At 42.4% G+C, this 23265-nt stretch overlaps 1 protein-coding gene across 1 annotated transcript; it reads right to left on the bottom strand.

Moving 5' to 3' along the window:
• Positions 1 to 307: 307 nt before the first annotated feature.
• On the bottom strand, positions 308 to 21781 carry rbm25a (RNA binding motif protein 25a). Its single transcript, XM_083792587.1, is given in 20 exon segments — positions 308 to 514; positions 713 to 760; positions 4551 to 4649; positions 6184 to 6494; positions 6597 to 6857; positions 6860 to 6920; positions 6922 to 7116; positions 8339 to 8489; positions 8781 to 8854; positions 9524 to 9613; positions 9884 to 9995; positions 10185 to 10462; positions 15201 to 15284; positions 16056 to 16250; positions 17041 to 17201; positions 18505 to 18562; positions 19892 to 20062; positions 20472 to 20521; positions 21183 to 21306; positions 21620 to 21781. Coding segments are annotated over 19 exon segments (2598 nt in total). The 5' UTR covers positions 21289 to 21306; positions 21620 to 21781; the 3' UTR covers positions 308 to 421.
• Positions 21782 to 23265: the final 1484 nt, after the last annotated feature.

The following is a 23265-nucleotide window of genomic DNA, read 5'->3' as shown; positions in this document are numbered from 1 at the left end:
CAGACATTCCAGACAATGTGATGTTACGTTTGTCATTAAAATAGCTTATAAATGATGGCATTTTAAAGAACATGGCAGTATAAAGAACAGAACAGATATTTTATACAATTTCAATTTTTCTAAAAAGGTATTTTATTCATTAGTTCACACAACGGAGCACTGCCTTTGACATGACAACAGTAAATTAAAGCAAAACGTGTCCCATACACTGGAGAAGAAAATAAACAAGTAAAATACATAATCTGGCTTTTGCCTCAACACGTGCCAAGTCAATCAAATAATGGGGGAGGGTGGTCTTTTTTGCGTGGTTACAGACAGTCTGAGGAGCTGGTAATTATTATGGATAGCAACATGATTTTGTAGTGAAGAGGAAGCCAGAGAGAAAATATCTGGTTATTTTTTCTTCCAGGTATCCAAGTCTTTATTTCACCAGCCCAATCTTCTTGGCCTCTGTTTCATATATTAACAGCCTCCACATTTTAACAATGAAGACCTCTGCTTCTTCATCTAGAACCTGTGGAAAAATAGACAGTTAGCTAGTAGCTGCAATTAACATGATTTACTGTAATAAATATGGTCTACTGTCAGTTTTGGATTAAGCATTTCTGCATTGAGCTTCTGGTTCATAAATTCTAATGTTGAGATAAAAAAAAACTCTCTCTGTCCTGCCTTCTTAACATACAGAGTGAGGATTCTTCCAAATTCCACTCACCATAGCAACATCATCAAGGATACCCTGGGGTGTGCTACGTGCCATAACCTGAGGAATTCAGAACCAATGTTTATTAGTGGGAGACACAATAGCATATGATGCAAGCCACAAGATTCAACACATGGAGCCAGATTCACCAAGGAAATGTACGACCAGGTGTAAATGAAGTGCGTAAATGTCTAAATGAGTGTCCATATTCCGTACGCTCAATCTCACATGCCATTCATGGAGCGCGTTTCACCTCTTTCCCAAGCCCGGTGTCGCCTTGCGTAATAGAACACCCACACCCATTTCACACCATATAAGGCAACAGGAAATATCTTACCTTGTGTGAAAAATGTCATCACAACCTGCAAAATGCACAGATCTCCAAGCTTAGAACAGTGAACGCGAGATGCACCGCATGAACTTGTAGATCAGCTTATTTTGACAGGCGATTCACTCGCAATGTCAACTGACTGAACATTATAAAGTATAGGCTACTCTAGGGGAGTTGCACCACTCGGTTCACACGGGTGATTCTTTTTATCATAGCTGCATTGATTAATGAGAGGGGAAGTCCATCTGGATTACTATCATATCACTGTTGTCTGTTTGAATGCCTGGGGAATGGGCTAGTTCTGGACACCATTTTAACCGTATATCCTTCCTAGTCAGAGGTAAGTTGGCTATACTATAGTGCTGCCGGAATTGTCCAAAAATTACATTCAGATATTAGTTTTAAAAACCCACGTGGATTCGAGCAATTCGAGCCATTCGGATTTCGGATTTCAATTCGAGCCATTCGGATTTATTAATAATTATATTTACACCAATACAACCTGAGACATAACATTTAAGATCGCATTGCTGGCGCAACTCTCTCTCTCCGCGCATTGGTGCTGCTGAAAACCGAGTTGGAAAACAACGCATGCATTCTCCCTTCTCCAGTAAAACTAAATGAGCAATCCTACCACACAGTCTTATCAAAACGAGGTATGGAGGCAGTATTAATTCACAGAACAGAACACTGCATTGCTGCTGCTGCCAGACCCGGCACCACATTTCATCCTTACGCATTTTATTTATCTTTTTATAATTTCCTGGAGGATAAAGTCGCTTCATGATTGAAGATTGATGAGTGATAGATATGTGTGTTGTCGAAAAATATACTCTCCCGTCTGTCCGAAACAACACCGAAGCAAAGCCTGTCCCTGTGTCCCAGATTCTGATCACTAGATACGCTGTTGACGGAAGATTTCACCCTTCTGAGCAGCGTACACCCACTGCGCAAAGAACGTAAAAGGCTCCCGTGGCCCCACCCGCCCTGTGCTCACTACGCAGGCTGCGTTTAGGAAGAGTACGAGGCAGCTGATTTATTCTTTAATGTATGCCGGTGTTGGCGTGTCGCGTGGCAAATATAACTAATCTACAAGCTCACAAGTCACTCACAACGCGTCGCTTACCCATGTCACCGTCACGCGAAAACTAATAATAATAACTAAAAATTATTTTTTATTATAATTTTTAATTCGAACCTTCATTTTATATATTCAGTTATTCATTTTTTTTTTTTTTTGAAAATATATTCGGATATAGAATATTCGTTGGCAGCACTACTATACTAGTATGAATGGTTCATTTGATGAGGTCGTCAATAATAAAATGAGTCGCGGGACATTGGAGTTCTGCTTCATTCCTTCCTGACTGCCAGTAGGCAGTAAACAATACTGAATAATACTGAATATGTAAACAAACTAAAGTCACGTGACGTGTAGGCTGCCCATGCGTCCCGACTCCCGGTAGGCTATATAAGCATGTGACAGCCTATGCGCACTTGCGCAGCCTGTTTCACTACCTGACGTGAGTATCGTCTGTAAGTTTAGCTCCTAGAATCTGTACATCAGTTCTGAATTTGCAGGTCCAAAGACTTGTTAAAACACTATATGTGTCGTGGTGTTGACATCCTGCCTGGGGCTATTGCAGAGTGCAAATTGTTGCCCTCTTAAGGCTGTGTAAACGCGGTTCTCGCAGCGAGCACGCTCATCCAGCCCGGAAGAGGTCAACTGCTCCATATCACCATGAAATGGACAATTTGCGGGCTGAAATAGAGCATAAGGCAATGGTACGGCCACCGCCTCGCCTGCCACAGGCAGTCCAGCAGCCACTGCACCCCCCGGCACAGACGTTCCGGGAGTTGGAGGGAAATTATCTAGAATTGGATTATGATGATGCCATGTCAACTAGAGCTTCAGACTATGTTCCATGACGAGGATGATATCCCAAGGGAGGACCCCTCCCCCCGAACGGGGGTCTCGGGGTGATCCCAGGTGGAGCTCAAGGAAGCTCTGAGAAGGAAGGGAAGTGGTCATGTGACTGGGCTGCGCCATGACACTTTCATGGAAGCCAAACTCACACCGGAAGTGCAATGAATACATGGCAGTGAATGGAGCCGGCTGGACCACCTCATAACAAACATAATTTATGAACAATTGAGACCTTTTGTAAAGTAATCACTTCTGGAAAATAACACAGGTTGTTTTCTAATCACTTACTTTTCGATGTGCACACTGCACAGAGTGCACATTATATAATTTTATCTGAGGATCTAAACAGCAGCAGGTATGGTTTCTGGCTCCGAAGTATCGCAAGAGTTTGCTGCCAGACAGGAAACGGTGGGAAGTCTTGCAATACTTCAGAAAGGTACTTTGTGCACTTTAGATACCATACCTCTATAAAAATGACAGTGTACACATCAAATAACAACACAGCAGACAATAATGCGTTACATGTCTTCTGTTATTTTCCAGAAGTGATTACTTTAAAAAAGGTCTCAATTCTTCATAAATAATGTTTGTTCATGAGCTGGTCACTGAGCTCTCATTGACTCCAGTGCATTCTGCCAAACTTCCTGGTAGTTTGGCTCCCATGAAAGTGTCCATTAAAGTGTCATGGCGCAGCCCAGTCACGTGACCACTTCACTTCCTTCTCAGAGCTTCCTTGCAGGAGCTCAGGAAGCACTGAGCTGGGAAACGGGCCCTGCACATTGCGTGCAACGCTGCAGGCTGCCCTGGCTAAGATTGAGCTGGATGGCCCGTCAGCCGCTCGTGGGGCGAGTAACCCGTTCTTCAAACGGGTTGCCACCTCTAAGAAGCCACCCTTTGCTGTCCCACACTCGCCTCACTGCTTAAGTCAGCTGAAGGAGTGCTGGGCTAAGCCAAGTGCATCTGCCCACCGAGGCAAGGATGCAAATCAGAAGTACATGGACACCCTTTTCACATTGACCTGTTATAGCGCCACTAACAGGTGGATTTTGGCAAAACACATTTTTGGAACAAAATGCCTCAAATCATCCAATTGCCATTCAAGGCGTAAGAAGAAATGGCACCCCTTTCACATTGGCCTATTATAGCGCCACCAGGAGGCCACAAACTGACCTGCCCTGGTGGAGCCCCGAGGGGCAGGTTTTTTTTATGTGCTGACCAATGTCTACATATTTTATTGGAGGTTTGTGACTATTAATTGATTCAGCATGAAGACTAAAGCATGCTAAATGCATTTACACTTTGAGCCCGACCCTGAAAAGTCAGCTTATCATTTGACTTGAAAATGGCTGTGGGATACCGTACGCTAAATGTCATGGCCCCAAAAAAATGATGAATTCCACACTAGAAATGGTCGGAAATGTCGGTACGCTCAAAATATGAGCGTAAATTGCTTGCTGAATCTGGCCCAAGGTGAGAGAAAACATGCGTTCTAAAACCATTACATTTTCATAGAGAACACTTAGTTCTTAGATAACAATGTAGGGTTCTTCTCATTCGCATAGCACAGTCTTTCTGCACAACTTATTACAGACCTTTGAACAAACAAAATCAACCAGAGTGGCTTCCTCTTCACCGATGTATTCGATGATCTTCTTATTTATCCATGGTTTGACACGGCGGTCCATCAGGGTCTAAATCAGAAAGAAAAATCAACAATTTTGATTTGCTGATAGTTAATGATGTGCAGTGTTGTAACCAACGCCCTTACATCACGTTATGTTACCTAACGAAACTACTTTTTGCAGTAACTTGTAACCTAACGCTTTACATTTCCCCATTCCATAACGGCCTTATAGTTATTGTGCACGCGTTACCCGTGTTATGTCTCATACTAGCCTCTGTGCCCACATGGCTTCTCACTCGCAGAAGAGGTCATTGATTGGCTAACGTAGGGCCAAACCCTTGTAACGCATACACACTAAAACGCCGGTTGAACGAACATTATTACCACACACTACAATGGCAAATGCGGATGACAGCGAGATCGGATGCTTTGATGCATTATTTTGAGTACTTGCGGGTAAAGGACAAAAAAAACATTGAGGTGAAATTCAACTTATGTGGTGGACATAAAGCATTGTCCACAGCCAAGAAGAGCAATGCAAATCTATCTTTGTCAACTTGACAAAATGATTGCCAGGTATATGTTGTTGAGGAAATGCTTCCCCTCTCAACGGTGGAGACTGTTCCTTTCAGAGCACTGGTCAGCAAAATGAAAGTGAAATAGAAAAGCAGGGCCAATGTACAGAAATACATTTTCCAAATACCTGAACAGTGAATATTCTAAAATGGAAGATGAGCTCAAAAATACATACTATACTATAACTATAACTCTTTACTTTTTTAAAGTAACTTGAACAACACTGATGATGTGCAATTCATCTGGTTTAAAGTCAGTGGGTATAGTGTTTTTCCTAATAAAGTATTTGTTCCGTTAGTCATTTTCTCCTCCCATCCCATGTAAAGCGTCTTTGGGTACTTAGAAAAGCGCCATATTAATTTCATAATTTGAGATATAGTTATACATATACATACATTGAACTTGTTTATTTTATTATCCTTTTTAATATTCTCTCCATTTAGTCATTATGCTAAGTTGCCAACCCCATGTCCCTGCCACTGTTGACCCCTACTGATTGATCTTGGGAGGGTGACGGGTGTAGCTGACATTTTCAGCCGCTTCTTCCCCCCCTTTGGGCCGATCAAATAATTTGTAAGAAGAAAAACTATTTGATCGGAATTTGTAAGAAGAAAAACAAAACAAAAAGTGTTATATCCTGCCTTTTTCTCGAGTTGACTTTGTCCGCAGCGTAAACGTCTTTAAATAAATATTTTTTTGAAAGGTTTATGAGGAAAATGAACAGGGAATTCTTTTCTGGATCTGGAAAGGCGGCAGGACTGCGAGGCTCTATAATACGAACATGTACATAGTTAGCACCTTTAGTACCTTAGCCTAGGGCTACGATTATAATCGTAGATAGCAGAGAAAAAGTTAATGGATAGCTGTAGGATACTATTATTATTATTATAGACACTTCTTGGCCAGATTTGTGCATTATTAGATTTAACAATTGAATCAATATATAAAATTGTACATTCATTCTGACATGAAATAAAAAATTTACCACAAATAATATAAAGTCAGAGATGCCACTGTCTCCTTACCGAATCAACCATCGTCCAGTCCAGAGGATAAGAGAACAGCTCAGGCCTGGCGGTGGGTATCTTCTCGATGAGGCTCTTAATGTGCTTGCGTTTCTCCTCCGTGTTAACGCTACCTTTGCCCGCCAACAACTCAGCCCCATCCAGGCCCAGACTCTTGTCATCATCGCCATAGTCCAGAGGCACCAATTTTCTTTTACGAGGCGTCTCATCAGTCTCCTCCTCATCAAACTTGTTGAAAACACTGTCGACTGGCGCCAGCTTCTTGCGCTTGACCACGTTGGGCTGACAGGGACTATTAGTATTAGCGGAGCCTGGAGTGGAAAAAGGAGAATATAAGGTTGCAGCACTAAAGCAGAATGAGCCCCTAGTGAATCGTGATTCTATTCCCACTCCGACTTTAGCGCTTAACTCACCCAGTTTCAAGCTGAGACCGATCTTGGGTCGATGCTCCTCAGGAGGGTGGACATCGGGAGTGTTTTCTCCTGGAATGATTATGCCGCAGGGAGACTCGTCGCCGGGGGTGTTCGGAGTGGCGTTCCCGCTGCCCGAGGACACTGAAGGAGCAGAGGTGATCGGGCGGAGCGTGGGTTTGAGGTGTGGCTTGGCTTCCTGGGAGTCGTCATCATCATGGTAGTCTTCAGCCTCACCTTCCTCCACATCATCGTCAGAGTGAGGTGGTGGGGCCCGGAGTGCCGGCGGTGGGGCCCGGACTGCCGGCGGTGGGGCCCGGACTGCCGGCTCTGGAGGAGCCCGGTCTGAGCCTCGCCTCTCCCGCTCTCTCTCTCGATCGCGATCGCGATCTCGTTCCCGATCCCTGTCCCTGTCTCGGTCTCGGTCTCTGTCTTTATCCCTATGGGTCTTCTCTGGGACCACCTCCTCCTCAGGTTCAAGGGGCAATGGAGGTTGCCGCCTGCGCTCTGCCTCCTCCTCCATCTACACACACATACAGTAATCCATGGGTACAAAGAACACTATACTATGATTGAGAAATCCAGGTTGTCGTTTTTGGCATCTCCTATCTGAGACCACAGTGCTAGATGAACCGACAGATATTAGTGTCCAACTGCCCACTTCTAGTGAGGATTACAATGTCCTGTCATTTATTACTTAGATCAGTTGACCGACATTTTAACCCTTGCCTTTGTTCCATATTATTTTTTTCTATCTATCTATATATAGATTATTTTTTTAAGAGCGTTCCAATAACCTGCAATGAGTATTTACCAAGATTTTGTACTATATGTATTAAATATTTATTCTAACTTTAACAAAATTAATTACTTGATTGATCACACAAAAAAATCACACCTGTGTGAACTGAGAGTCTCTCTCTCTCTCTCTCTCTCCCTCTCTCTCTCACCAATACAACCTGAGACATAACATTTAAGATTGCATTGCTGGCAATCCTACCACACAGCCTTATCAAAACGAGGCACGGAGGCAGTATTAATTCACAGAACAGAACACTGCTGCTGCTGCCTTTTTATAATTTCCTGAAGGATAAAGTCGCTTCATGATTGAAGATTGATTGATGAGTTGATTGATGAGTTGCTGTGTGTTGTCTAAAAATATACTCGTCTGTCCGAAACAACACCGACCCAGATTCTGATCACTAGATACGCTGTTGACGGAAGATTTCACCCTTCTGAGCTGCGTACACCCACTGCACAAAGAACGTAAAAGGCTCCCGTGGCCCCGCCCGCCCTGTGCTCACTACGCAGGCTGCGCTGCGTACGGTAGTCTGCGTTTAGGAAGAGTACGAGGCAGCTGATTTATTCTTTAATTTATGCCGGTGTCGGCGTGTCGCGTGGCAAATATAACTAATCTACAATCTCACAAGTCACAACGCGTCGCTTACCCATGGCACCGTCTCGCGAAAACTAATAATAATAATAAATAAATATTTTTTATTATTATTTTTTATTCGAACCTTAATTTTATATATTCGGTTATTCATTATTATTTTTTATTCTAAAATATATTCGGATATAGAATATTCGTTGGTAGCACTAGTAGGTAGGTAGGTACACAGGTTGTAAGCTGGTTGTAGGAGTGGTTGCACCACTCAAAAATAGATATTATTCCTTCCAGTAAAACTCATCCTGCCCAGATAGGAGGGTGCATTTCCCATTTGAAATATGCGAGGTATTCTCACCCTCTGTAGTTCAGCATCAGGGTCAGGGTGTCCCTCAGCCAGCAATCTCTGTCTGATCTCCTCCAGCTCCTCCTTCTCCCTCTTTCGGTCTCTCTCATCCAGCTCCACTTCCTTTTCTCGGTCACGGAGGCGCTTTTGCAAGGCACTGCCCCTAGTGTCACAGAGGAAAAAGAAAATGTGAATAGTTGCCATTATGATATTCAGGGGTTGACACCAACTCCAACTGCCTATGGGAAGTAAATAACGCGTTCGGGCAAGAGGAGTTTGCTTTCAAGTTGCCCAGGCAAGTGCGTTCCGTCTTCAGTAAAATTATAGGCTATTCATGAAGAACAATGCTACCTTTTCACAACTAGCAGTTACACTCATTCCGGTTCTTGAAAGTGAAAAGAACTAAAAAAAAAAATTAGTTGAAAAAATCAGTTGAATTTGAGCACCACCTTACCTGTAATATTTTGGATCATCTCGGTCGTCATCGTAATCTTCCAAGAACTCCTTAAGTCTTTTGGCTTCTTTCATCTGAGTTGCAAAAACATCATATTATTTAGTTGCACTACCTGACTAGGTCGGGTAGGGGCAGGGTTAAGATTTAAATCTATTTGAAAATAACGAAATCTCTGTACTCTGCGTGATGTGTTAACTTAAGGTTACATCTACTAATGCAATGTCATGTGGGAGGAAGAATGTCTTGTTACTTTGTTCATGACGTCTGTTCTAGCTTACAAGACATGTACTGAGTGCATCTGCCTTAGGAGCACTGTTGAAAAGAGCATGAGAGAGGTCAAGCATCAATCGAAATTAACCGAAGCGCAGAGGTGTTTTGTGAAAGTTGTTGTTGCTTAAACTTCCAGGTTTACCTTAAATGGAATACCCAGCAGAATGTGCCAATTCAGATGGGGGTAAACAGATAACCAACCAGGTATACAAATGTTACTTTCTTGTGATTGATTTAACCGTGGTAGCCATAGTTTGGGAACGCTATTATAATCAGGGAAGCTCACAATGAGTTCCTCCATGCTTTGTGAGCTTGTAGATTGGCTACAGCCAATCTACTTGTAATTAGTAACAATCTACCAATTGTTGTGCGGCAAAGTCAGGCAGACATTGTCCAAAGCAGAGGTACTCGGTGCCGGTTACAATAAATGGCTAAAACGATCATATGATTACTGGTGTGCATTAATTTTTTACCGTTTCACGTCGCCTCTCCTCCTCCCTCTCAGTTTCTTTGCTGTAATCCCGGGACTTCTTCCTCTCCCGGATCTCCCAGTTTTTGAGGCGCTTTGGGAAACCACGACAAACAGATTGAACCCACAATAATGTAATTTAACCACAGTCATGTTAATAAAGTACAGAACCAGTTACATACTAAATTGCACCACTAGAAATAGCAGAAGTCAAATCAGACTTGTGGTTGTTGAGGAAGCAGATTTCCCTTTTTTGTTAAGTCCAGGGATTCACGCCTGCAGCCTTCTGGTCAGATGCCTGCCTCTCTAACCTATAGGTGTGGGACACTGAAAGAAAGACCAGCATCATGGAGGTTGAACAGACCTCCTGGTAAGCAGCCTCCTTGTCCCGAAGCCTCCTCTCAATTCTCCTCCGTTCGTACACATCCTCCTCATCTTCATCACGGTCCCGCTTCTTGTCGTCTCTGATCCTCTCTCTACAGGAGATGCAGACACCAGTTTTACACTAAATCTAATTCTCAAAGCTGGGCTTCACTACACACTGCTATGATAGTATTAACATTAGTATAAGTTTATTATAACAGACTTTACATAAAATTAGGATCCACCAAGTAGAAGGTAATACTAAACCTACTCCAACCATAATTACACCACCTCTTCCTCACCTGGATCTACTGCGGTCCTCGCTAACATCGCGACTTCTCTCCCGCGTCCTCTCGCGTTCCCTCTCCCTTTCTTTCGTCCTCTCCCTCTCGCGTTCACGGTGGTCTCTGTCCCGCTCGCGGTCTCGCTCACGCTCCTTGTCCCTCTCCCTCTCTTTTTCCTTCTCGCGATCGCGATCACGGCGTTCCCTCTCTCGCTCACGCTCTTTGTCTCTCTCCCGCCTCTCTCTCTCCAAAACCAGACGCTCGTTTTCTTTCTTTCCTTTCTCCTCCTCCAGTTTCTGCAGGAGTCCAACAGGAAGATAGGGAAGGGTTAAAGGACGGTGAGGTACTCGGTTGAAAACATCTTATGTCACAAAAAGAATTTCAACAACTTAAACATTTTTACATTAAAAACAAGAAGCAACTACGCCAACATGAATCACGCAAATAATGAGTGGTTTTACAGTCCCTGGATCAGCCTGGTTAACATACTGCTGTGACTCTTTGTCCTGTGAGTCAAAAGGGCAGCCCCAATTAAGAGGTCCTCCAACAGTCATGGTTGATTCCTCCATGGGAGGAGTGCTCTGGTGGTTCAGCAGCTGCTCGGCCCAGGTCTCAATTTCCAACCAGCAATAGGCTAAGGCTAATATGTCTACAAATGCAGCAGCACTGGGTTAGTGTTTGTCAATACACAGAATCTAATGTAACAATCCCTTCTGCTGTGTTGCCATTATAACCAGCCTACATTTTAGATCAGTCTAGAAAAATATCTGACAATGTTGTGGGCTTTGTTCACCGACAGTATTGCATTTGCAGTACCGATGTAGTTCTTCCTTCACTTGACTGGAGATGTTGAATGTCAGAGTGTTCAGTTGTAGTTATGTTAACACATAACTAATGTATTGCATGTTTTTGCCACCTAGCTCACAGGTATACGTGTCCTCTGCTGTCTTGTTTCGTATGTCCTGTGGTGAGCAAAGTATTCATTGGTCAAATTCATATACCATCCAGTCAATGAGTGCCATGGTAAAGCCCGGAATAGATGTTTTTAAAGCACATGTGTGCTGCTTTGAACAGGCAAAATGTTCAACCTGTTGAGGGATTCATATACCACACAGCACCATAAATTAACCTACATAAACGCTTCAATTAATATACATACACCAATATTTTAGAATATATCAAGTAGGGTTAACTTGTAGTCGATTCATTAGCTTTAACTAGAATTGCGGTGTTCCACATTTGATTATGGCTAGGGGTCTGTGTCCCAAGGCAAAACTACCCAGAGAAATGAATACTGGGAAAATGGGAAAATCTGAATCCAGTGTACAAACAGTGGCAAGGCCAAGGATTCATTTTCCACTAACAAGCCATACTAAAACCACTTTCCTGGTTTGGTCTTACCTAAGCAGGCCAAGTGGGTTACAGCTTTTTATAGAAGGCAGAAGGCTCCTCTAAGCGAATTACATAAGCTGGTACCATGTGTTTTATACAGAGCCATGTGAGATGCAGAAGAGGTGGTTGGGCCAGAGGGTGTCAGTACTGTATTGTAGACCGACATCCTTAACCACAAGAACCCTAGCGTTTCTAATCTTGAGCGAAGTTTTGGAGTGGACCGAGAATAAACACCCAGTCAGCAGCCAAATACGTATAGGTTTAAGTGATTCAGCGATGACTATATAACTACGTTAAGGCCAGTCCACCAATGATTCCCAATGCCATTCACTGCAGCGGTCTGAATTATCCCAGCGCATGCCACCTCATTAAGTCAAAAGTGTCACAATCGCAAGCAACAAGTTGCAATGCATTTCTTTCTAATAAAAAATTAATTGGTCACAAATTTGTGAGCATTGTATTTGTGACACTAATCTGCCATTCTAACATGTCGCGCACGCACACACACACACGATACGCCTCACTGTGTCACTGTCCAGTTTACGGACGGCCCATAGTTTTATCCCCATATCCTGGAGAGACATTGACAATACTGTTGTTGTGAAGTGGCAATCAGTCACGGCTTGGCTCCTGGGTGTGTACCGTTTTATATAACTGCAAACCAGTTTTAGGATTCTGTTGCCAAGTGGTTGCAAGTTGAACTTATTACTTTGCGAATCATTGATGTGGACTCGGCTAAAAACCTGTTTTCATACAATTTCTTTTTAGAGCAGAAATGTTTTTCACTACTAATTAGGATAACTTTGCTTTTAAAATTGTTATTTATTTGTAGACCTGGGGTTCTGCACAGCCCCAGGATAACTTGTTAAGAAATCTGTCAAACACCTTACACTACATGGTAAAACATTACAGCATCTTTAGATCTGTAAACTGAAATCTAAGAGATACCGCTTCATTGAAATAAACCTAAAATATGGATCCTCTTCAAGCTAGTGGTGTGCAACTTACAGGTGATGAACTAGGGTTTTCAGCACTTCTCTGCCTCTACAAATCCTACAGGCTAAGTATGAGAGGAAAAGCAGATCAAAAGTGAAGACAAATAAAAGAGGAAAGAAAATGACTTTGTAACACCTAGGACCAGTGGCAGAAATTCATCCAAGCACATTTCATTTAAATACACAAAAACATATTATTTAAAAAAACAAAAAACAAAAACAAACACATATTTGGTTGAACAAAGGTTGGCACTGTATTGCATTTGGTCAATAAAATTAAAAGCAGTCTTACCGGTTGGTTGTCTTCTAGTGTCTATCTGGACTCCGCAACCCAACAAATACATGAAACTCAACATAGGGAGGCCCACAGTTCAAACAGCCCTCTTACAAAAAACAAGTACCGTATATAATGGACTATGTCCTTGCTGTATCTGGTTTATGTCCATACATACAATAAAATGTTTGACTATGGGTCACACTACTGTTAAGCAATGAACATCCGACCAAGACAGAGACAAAGCGAGAGATGGGGATTTGAACTGAAATGCTGCTACAAGACTGGCCATTTTGCTCTTATGTCACAACCTAGATGCCTCATTGGCTGCTGCAGTTCGCTGGAGCGACCTGTATCACACCGTAAGGTGGAAGTCCAGTGGAAGTGCGGAAGGCACGCTGCGTCGCCGATACTCAAGTGACTTCTGGCCAATCACAGCGTGTCTTTTTCGGGACAATTCAATCCAAAAGGAGCTTTATTGGCATGATAAAACAAACGTTTAAATTGCCTCTGATTGGCCTACCGAATGTCATAGAAGCTTGCCTCCTCTGGAGATACAGACGCCCCAGAGCCCAAGGAGGTCTGTCTACCTTTCTATGTCTATGGGCACGAGCAGAATGTGGTAAATAATAAGAGGCCTTAACCAATACTAATATTAATAATACTACTTCTTTCAGGTTGTTTACAGAACCAAATCAGATGGGGTGTACCACATGATAATAATTGAGTGAGGGAGATAAAACTTTGTGTGGTCTTGCTGGCAGTGCAATCTGTACCAGATTACGGTTATTCTGGTTGAAACCCCTCACTCAATCCTCAAGTATTATATAATGTAGTACAACCTGCCAACTGGTCCTCCTAGGGTTAAACAGCTAAAAAAATATATTGATCTGACAACTTAGTAAAGCCTGTGTTTTAACCTAGGTTCTTCTAAACTTACCTCTCATGTTTCACCGAGAAACACATGGCGAATTCTGACACCAACTTGGTGGCACTGGCAAGCGTTGCTTAGTAAACCTGATGTTTTGCCTAGCTGAATCTAACATTTAAGCCCCATTTAATACGCTACAGGATGCGTATAAAAATAATAAATAATACGTTTAAAGTATGACTGTACCCAAAATAGGGATGTCAGGTTTAAAAAGGTTAAAATCTTAGATATAAAAGTATAGAGATTATAATGTCCATACTTCCATGTTCATAGCCAACTACTTTGCTGGGGGAAGCTTTGCAGTGAAAACCATAAGTAAAGCACCTTTATATGATTGAATTAACACATTTGAATCCATGGATTGATTACATCCTCTTCCATGTTTGAAACAGAAGCAGTGTTGCTATGATGATACGTTATGTTCATTTATATTATTATACACAGAACAAAAGGGGGAAAAGTAGAATAAAAAGAGGAAGAAGACAGCACTCACCTGCTTTACTCTTCAGAACTCAGAGTGCTGTGGAGGGACGCTCCCTGCTTTAGTAACATTACAGGCTGCTGCGTTAAAGCTGCTGCAGTGGTTAGGGTTATACAGTTTGTGTGATCCTCAAAACACACCATTTATCACCTGAGGACCTGCAGAGGTTCACCGAGCTCCCTTGACCTTTTCAGAGCCTGAACTTTGACTACAACATGTCATATTGATAGAACACGGCTAGGCATCTTTGGTTGAGGCACTGGCTCAATTTAGATTTTTCTGGTCCTGCTAGTAATGATTATTTTGTCACCCTGTATCGTCGCTGTCATGAGAGGGTTGAGCAAGTAGAGATGAAGAAGGAGCCGGTTGCTTCCTCTGCAAGCCCTCCAGAAGGGAGCGCCCACGATGTGTAGATATTAAATGGAAGCTTACTTACATTTTATCCTGGCAACCTTTTCCCAAAGCTCTGAGATTCATCTTGCTTTAGTCACCAAATGAACTCTACCATATTGGTGGGGTTTAATCAATAGATTAGCTTTGATGGGAATTTTACATTTAATGTCCATGCACTCTGTGTGATGAATGTAATTTGTACTGCGATAAGAAACCTTTGGACTCAAATCAGTACGTACCTAAGACAACATTTTTCTTTGGAGACAATGAATTAAGAGTAGTCTTTGAATGATGGATATATGTATGACTAGTCTTCAAGGCGTCAATAAATGCAGCAAGACTTTTGGAATATCACCAATTGCTTTTGTATCTTTATTCCTTTATGATCTCATGTCAAATCTGTGCATGAATATGCAACCTCTAGGCTACAATTGACACTGAATGAGAACAGCTATATGGAGAAAATTACATCCATATATTTGTATTGCAGCTCCAGCTAATATATGTTAAGACTAGTCTTTCCTCCAAAGACTATGTTGAGAGGCAAAAAAGCAGTTAAGTACTTTACCTTGTGTGTGTCACGGAATTTACTGATCTCTCTTGAAATCAGGTCTCTTTTGTCATCCTCCATTTCCATGGCATTGATATCCTCCTGACACAGAAGACAAAAAAGATGCAATGCATAATCATTGATGCTTGCAGCTATAGCATTCCATAACTTGTCACTGTAGGGCAGATACCTTGCATATCCATAACCGTTACTTTTCACAGGTCTCCACCAGGCCAGGTCAGGTTGTGGCCTCCTGGTGGCGCTATAATAGGCCAATGTGAAAAGGGTGCCATTTCTTCTTACGCCTTGGATGGCAATTGGATGATTTGAGGCATTTTGTTCCAAAAATGTGTTTTGCAAATTTCCACCTGTTGGTGGTACTATAACAGGCCAATGTGAAAAGGGTGGGTATGGGATATATTCCTCAGCCTAGTAGAAAAGTCTGAAAGATTTCACGTAAATTGCACGCTGCGTTTATGATTTGAGGCTTATTGTTCAAAACGGGCCCATCCTGCAAACTTTGAAAGCCAATGTTAGCCAATTAGGATGGAATATGAAATATCGGACAGATCCGTCTTGAACACATGACTATAGAGTCAGTCAGGAATTTTGGCCTTCGGCCTGGTGGAGACAATAAGAACATAATATGCTTCACAAGAACAATGTTGGTATAACTAAGAAAATATATTTTTTTACATAGACATAACAGATTTCACTTCATGGCCAATGAACACACAAAAAACGTGCCTTTACAGTCAAGTAAAACTCCAGCATAAAGAATATATCTTGAGAGAGGGGACATTTAGGCTTACTAAGTCTCAAGACAGAGTTTCCAGCTACAGCAGCTGAACACAACATACTAGCACTGGGTACCTCCTCTTTCTTCTCCTTCCTCTTCTTGTTGCGAGGGTGAGAGTCTGAGTCTAGCGAGGGAGCGTTGAGCTCATTGGCATACTCTCTTATGAGGCCCTCTATAGACCCCTTCACCACCTGGTCCCTGCGTTTTGTCTCCTCGTCAAGGACCTCTTCTTCATCGTCGTCACCATCTTTTGCTCCATTACCTGCTCCCTAAAATTACAAAAAGGCATAGAGTAGACAAAGCAATAAAGCTGTAGAAGAGACGAATAATGGTGGTGGTTGAAAATAAAATCTGTAATTTCCAGTTCCAATTTGAACACACCATTATAACCACTGGCCCGGGATTTGTCAGAAGCTCTCTTTTATTTTTTTCTCCTTTTTTTGAGTTGGTGCAACCACTCCCTTACGGAGCTATGTGTGTGGGTGTCTGGGTATGAGCACGAAAACAGCATGGTTGTTTTTCACCATCTGTGCGCAACCTAACGCACACACAAACACACACGCACGTATTAACTGTATATATGATGCTTTCGGGGGTGCCAGTACATTACAGTGACAGTACAGTACAGTAGAGGGTACAGTAGAGGGACGTCCACACGGTAACTGTCATTTCTCAACCATTTCGGACGCAGCGCGGCACACCGGAACCGGACCAGCCCCCTAGGCGCGTTCCTGGGTGTGATTTTTTAAATGAACGTACAATGTGTTTTTAGCATTACGTATATTGCAATAAACGACAATGGGTCTAAAGAAAAAAAAATGGCGGTCTTACAGTTCAATTATTGGCAACTAAATAAATGAATGACAAATACTGACAATGCTACTGATTGGTTCATTCGGTTGCAGTTATTGCAGATAGCCAAAATGCAATAAAATTTATATTAGACAGGTCATTCAGGATGGCAAAATGAAGTTGTCCTTTCGGGGAGAAGTCACTAAGTTTATACAGGGATATTACCCTTGGATTGCAGTGACAAACAATCTAGATATGATAACACACCCCGTTGGCACTCTTCTTCTTGGCCTTCCAGTCGTCTAGCTGGGACTTGGTCTTGGCGTCTACTTTGACCAGCAACTTCTTGTCTCCCAGCAGAAGCTCATGAAGTAACCTCAGGGCCCGAAGTGTCGACTCAGGCTCCTTGTACTCGCAGAATCCAAAAGCTTCAAAGACAAAAGATGTGTTACACTGACAGTATGGACCGCATTGAAAATTCTTTGCTGAAACCAAAAATGCTGAATACCAGAACACCAAATGTGATTACCGGTATTTTTATGTGACAGCCTGCATGGGGTAAATATTGCATCATCACAACAAACTGTTTCGGTATAATATTTTGAGCATTTAAATTCTTTCTGACCGAAACCAAAATGTATTCTATGGCTTAATAATTTCGGTGGCCGAATCTTCGGTACATCACTACTACAGAAATAACTGATCACACAAAAGAGACATTTAGCAAGGGGATTTTACAGAGGAGGGCGTGACAGCAGAAAGGTTGGATCTGATTCTTGGCCATACAGCCAAGTACAACTATAGAGTCTTAGATAAAACTAGAAAAAGTGCCGTTTTGGGCACAGGTCTCCACCAGGAGGATAGGAGTGTGTGTGATGTTTAGGAGTAATATAAACATGTTTTTGTGTGTGCATGTCGCGACTTGGCCTGTTGTAGCGCCACCATGACAGTGATTTGAAAACTGTCAAGTGGCATTTCTTCCTCAGCCTAGTGGGAATATGCATGCAGTTTCACCACAAACTTTAGAAGCCAATCGTAGCCAATCAGGATGGATTATGAGAAATCAAACAAACCCGTCTTGATCACATGACTATGGAGAGCATGTGTACCTATTTGCATGAAATTTGGATAAAAGCTGAAGGAGTAATATTAGAAAATGTTCTACATATGTTGACCTCCTGGTAGAACTATATCTAGGGAGTGTGCAAAAAAGGTTTTACACAGATCTGTGCCGTTAGAGGTGAAAACACTAATCGGCCAGTTAAAGTGCCACCATCAGGCTGAGTTGAAAATGTTCCGATGGTATTTCTTCCTCCTGGTATTTCACACGATGTGTTCATGATTCGCGGCATTTCTTTTTTAAACTGAGCACTCTTGCGAACTTTGGAAGCCAATATTAGCCAATCAGGATGAAGTCTGAAAAATGTGAAAGACCCATTTCGTTGAATGGCTCTAGAGAGACTGTGTACCAATTTGCATAATGTTTGGACAACATCTGTAGGTGTTGTTTTGCACAAAGCGGCCTCCTTGTGGCGCTATAAGAGGCCAATGTGAAAACCTTGGGGCAGAGGTTCAGTTGTGGCATTCAGGGAGTGTGTGTGCAGAGTATGGCTGCGATCAAGCCAACGGTGCCGGAGATTAGCTGTCCACAGACAGACGGACACAAACAAACACACAGACGGCCTGGTGGAGACAACAATGCATCCAGAATGCATCCACAGGAATGATTACCTTGCAGTTTCCCAGAAGCACCTTGGACCCTCTTCCAGCTAAGAACAATGCCACACTTCTGAAATATTGGAAACATAAAGATGACAAAATTCATCTGTAAACAACATATGAGTTTGATAATACAAAATAAAGCTTAATGAGATTTAGATTGTAACATTAACAATACCAATTTTGAATTAAAATATATACTATGACAATGAAGCTAGAACATAACTCACACCATGTGTACAAAAAACACCTGCCTGCTATAACTGTCGGGAGTCAAATATAAGTCGGGGGAAAAAGAAAAAGAAATTATATATGTATATATATTTCTCTTTGAATGTTGAAATTTGAATGCCGTTTTAATTCTTGCCTCCGTAAATGTATGGAGTAAGGCATCTAATGAAGAATAATTGCTAATTCATTCATCACGTCACCATTATCAACAATAAAGTTTGAATGCATGCACTGCACAAAGCAAGTTAATATGAAACTTTCATGAAAAAAGCAAAGGTTTCTGTGTAACATTGTTTACTTTGTTGCCAAGTTGTAGACAACGTGGATCTGTGGCTATCAGCACCTAGACCGGTGGATGGAGAGCCCACTTTTATTAGGAAGCATACTGGCTGTGGAACAGTGGATGGATCTAGCCATGTACATCAATCTTAAAGTAGCCACAATAAACCCACACAAGTGAGAAAAGCACAGCCACTTACAAAGCAACGCAAACCAGGAGGGGTTTCTACTGTAGATCACCTGCCATGTTATGAAAATGACCGTCCGAAATGTGGATTGTGCTCGGAGGTTGCGACATACAAAAGCTTAAAAGTTAAGAGTCAGAGGCATTTCCACTCACCAAACCACACTGATAAACCAGTCTATTCAACGTAAGAGGATGAACTGCACAGCCAACGTCGATAGCCAATGGCCATGATGAGGTGCGTCATAGCCCTGGACACGCGGTAAGTTGAAGCCTAATATTACTCTCCTCATATTAAAAAGAACCCTGGAAATGAACCTAAATTAAACACTTAACTAATATAGTTGATTTCACTAATTTGTTATAGCATATGTATGTGCATGTGGTGTTTAATATTGTATAACTATACATTAATATATCAAATATTTGAATATTAATTATAATAAAGCACTGACATACGAATGGGATAATAGAGGAAAACTGACAGCGTCCTTGTTGGCCCGAATTGAAACCGTTGCATGCCGTGCATTACACTGCAATGCATAGCATGGGTTGGAAACTTGTGCCTAATAATATTGCACCACCACTGAATGGGGCTCTAAAACAATCCTTAAATTAAACACCTTAAATTAACAAATGGCAGTATTCAAATGATGCTGTGGAATGCAGATCACCATAATCTCATGCACAAAGCCTAGTACTCACCGCTAGAAGCTGTCTGACCAACATATCTGAGGCTTTTTCAGAGATGTTGCCTACAAACACTGTGGTAGTAGGACCACTGTTATTATCCTCTTCTTTGCGAGGAACTGTGCTCAGCTCCTTCTTAGGAAGAAGCTGCTTCTGTGCCATAGAAACTGCAGTGGGAATTAGCATCTGCAAAACAAATAGCAAATCAAATACATGCAAAATTCCTGATTTGACAACATCACAAACAGCTAATGGTAGGGATAGCAATAGCAGTCAAATGGTATTGCACTCAATAGCGAATACAATATTTGGACAATTCAAAATTACAGACCATACTCCACTATTCATGTTTAGTTGCTAAACATTCCTGAATAACAAAGTCAATGTTGACTAATCTAAGAAAATGTTGACATTTCAGTTTATATATTATTGCTTTCTCCAACAACTATTTTTCAGCTACACTTTCCAACTCAATATGCACTTTAAAATAGCTCAATGATAGCGTAATTAACCCAAAAAATAACAGGTTTCAAGTATTGGGGATAATAAGCACAACATAAAAGGCATGTAACAGCTACACAACCTTCCAACTTACTGTAGGTGATTGGGTCATTATTCCCATATGGACTGGAATCATGGGGGTGCCTGGATGTGTGGAGACGACAGAAAATCAAATAAGCAATCAACAGAAGTTCTCATGCATCAGATAATTTCCCAGACAGTGTTATGTTAGTGTCTATTACTGTCTAACAAGCTAGTAGAGTAGCTCAAAACCATAATGCAATACTTTGTTTTCAAGAGCGTTGTGCACAAACGTCACTAGCATTACAAAGATCTACAACTACTAAAAAACCCTACCAATCTTAAATTAACACACTGTGTCATTAGTCATTTGACTTTTTTATTGATCCACAACCATTTTAGGAACATGGTGGGGGGGAACATCAGCCAAATATAGCATGCCTGCAATAAGCTAAAAGTTTGTAAATCTGCTATTTTGGGGGACAAAGACATTTGGCATAGAATCCGTAGTCGTAGATGATAAAAGTGGTATAGATCGAACTCAGATGCACTTTACTAAGTCTAGACAAGAGGGTTTAAATGGAAAGAAACCTTTGTATATACTAACATACATAGTACAGTTATTAGAAGATTAACGCCCTTGAGATGCATGATCAAATATTCGTGGGGTCCTTAGCACAAAAAAACCCAATCATAAATACAAAAATACATCCATGCAGACAGACGAGAGCTCTCCCAACGCTAGCCTCTCCCATCCAACAAGTTCACATTGAGCATTTCATACCTGGTGGTACCGCCTGGGGGAAGCCTGCATATTGGGGAGGTGGCATCCTCGGGGGAAGCTGAGGGATGCCAATCTGTTGGCGATTGAGGTGAGGAGGATACGACATCCTGTCGAGTACAGGGACCTGGTGGATCGAAGCAAAGGGCAGCCGTAAACGAGCATGTCCATTGACATTTGGTTGAGTAGTAGTAGCAGCATTTAATCACTAGTGTGGTGTCACGTTGTACTTGCCACTGAATAACGTACAATGGTCAACTTAAAAACAACTAAGCACACTCGGCAACCGTGGAACCAATCACAACGTTACTATTATTGGCAACTGAGCTAGTTATTAGCATGGTTATCAAGCTGACCGCGTTATGCTAACGCTACCTGGCTACCCTTCTTTGGCCTAGCTAGAAAATGTCAGCTAGAAGAGGCTGCTGTATTCTACTCACCCCAGAAGCAGGTGTGAAGTGAACCCCGTGGCAATTGGTTTTATGACCCGTCCCAATGTGTTTTCATGAATTCCGACGCGCAGTAAAACTTGAGAATGGGATATATCCCCGGGAGGTTAGCGCAGAACGCGAAGCCACCAAAACTGTGAGTGGAACCTATTCTTTTCGATTCCGAAATGCATTATGGGATACTAGTAACACACGTTGAGTGTAGTCACCCTTTTAAAACACTTGGGGGCGACAGAGTTCATGCTTTGTTGCTAGATCCAGCCAGACAAGTCGGACAGACCCCTCCTTTTATAGACCATAGAGTTACAGACCAGACATTGTATGTCTGGTCTGTAACTCCTGGTGCGTTGCACCAGACGCCAAGCCCCAGACACTTCATTCAGGAGTGGCGGATTATGCAGCAATGGTTCCACCGGCAGGGAAACGGTGATGCTGCAGGCTCCGCTTGCAGCTTGAATGGCCCTCCTACAGGCCTTGTGGGCTGTTGGGCCTCCTCCTGAAGACACAGTCTGGGGCGCCAACCCATACAGCTCCCAGGTACCGTCTACATTCCGGCTGACAACCATCTCCCGGGTGGTCACCAGACTATACCTGGTTGTCACATAGTCTATTCCTATGAGTCACTATAAATAGAACAACTAAAGAACTAAAAAACATTGCATGGATACACCTGGGACGTATCCTCAGTGATGTATCCCAAGGTCATCTGGGTTTCGGGTCTCACAACATCATACCCCTCACTCAGGTGACCCAGCCGGGGTGATCAAGTCCCGACTTACGTCCCAGTAGCTACCCTTGATCAGTCCCATTAGGGAAAGACAGGGTCACACAGTCCACCGCTCCCGAACTACTCTGCCGGGACTGGGAGGCCTGGTGCGTGGAAGGACTATAGGCTCTGTAGGTCGATTCCTGTCCGGGCCACGTCTCACCAGGTCCACTCCTACTCTCACCTAGCCCCTCTGTAACCCTCCATAAAGCTTTTCTGAAATGTTGATGTCGCTTTATTGTAGGGTCCCTGTTCATAACTATATTTTCGTATGGGAATTTTGGAACGCGGACATAAATATGCTCTCTAACATCGTATCTGCGGCGTTTGACGGCCTGTTTTCCTTTGAGGGCTTCTGAAATCGTGAACTATATAAGTACTATACAAGTACCATACAAACCGCTGCGAATATCTCCTGTGGCGCGGAAGCCGTTAAGTATTTTTAATCTTTGTTTGACCGATTTGGTCGCTTTATTTCTTCTTGTTTGTTTACCGTTTATTGTACCGCCTCCCGGTGTGCGTTTGGCTTGTGCGGCTACGTCCCTGCCTCTGATCTGCTCTGTCATAGCTATAGCGCCACTAGCTAGCCAGATAGGCGGTACAATGAGGTGTCAATAAACAAGGAAGGAAGAGAAGAATCAAAGCGACCAAATCGGTCAAACAAAGATTAAAAATACTTAACGGCTTCCGCGCCACAGGAGATATTCGCAGCGGCATGTATGGGTACTTATACTTCACATATTCAGAAGCCCTCACACAAAAAAAAATCGTCAAAGAGCGCAGACAGGCCGTAAACACGGTGTTTATGTTTTATTATGTCCGCGTACCAGGTGGCAGGATACTGCTGCAACAGTACCCCATGGTCTGTGTC

Source organism: Protomyctophum parallelum, assembly GCF_964188405.1.
Source record: "Protomyctophum parallelum genome assembly, chromosome: 20".
NCBI classification, from domain to species: Eukaryota; Metazoa; Chordata; class Actinopteri; order Myctophiformes; family Myctophidae; genus Protomyctophum; species Protomyctophum parallelum.
The sequence above is the reverse complement of the archived record's forward strand: the minus strand, read 5'-3'. Positions and strand labels throughout refer to the sequence as shown.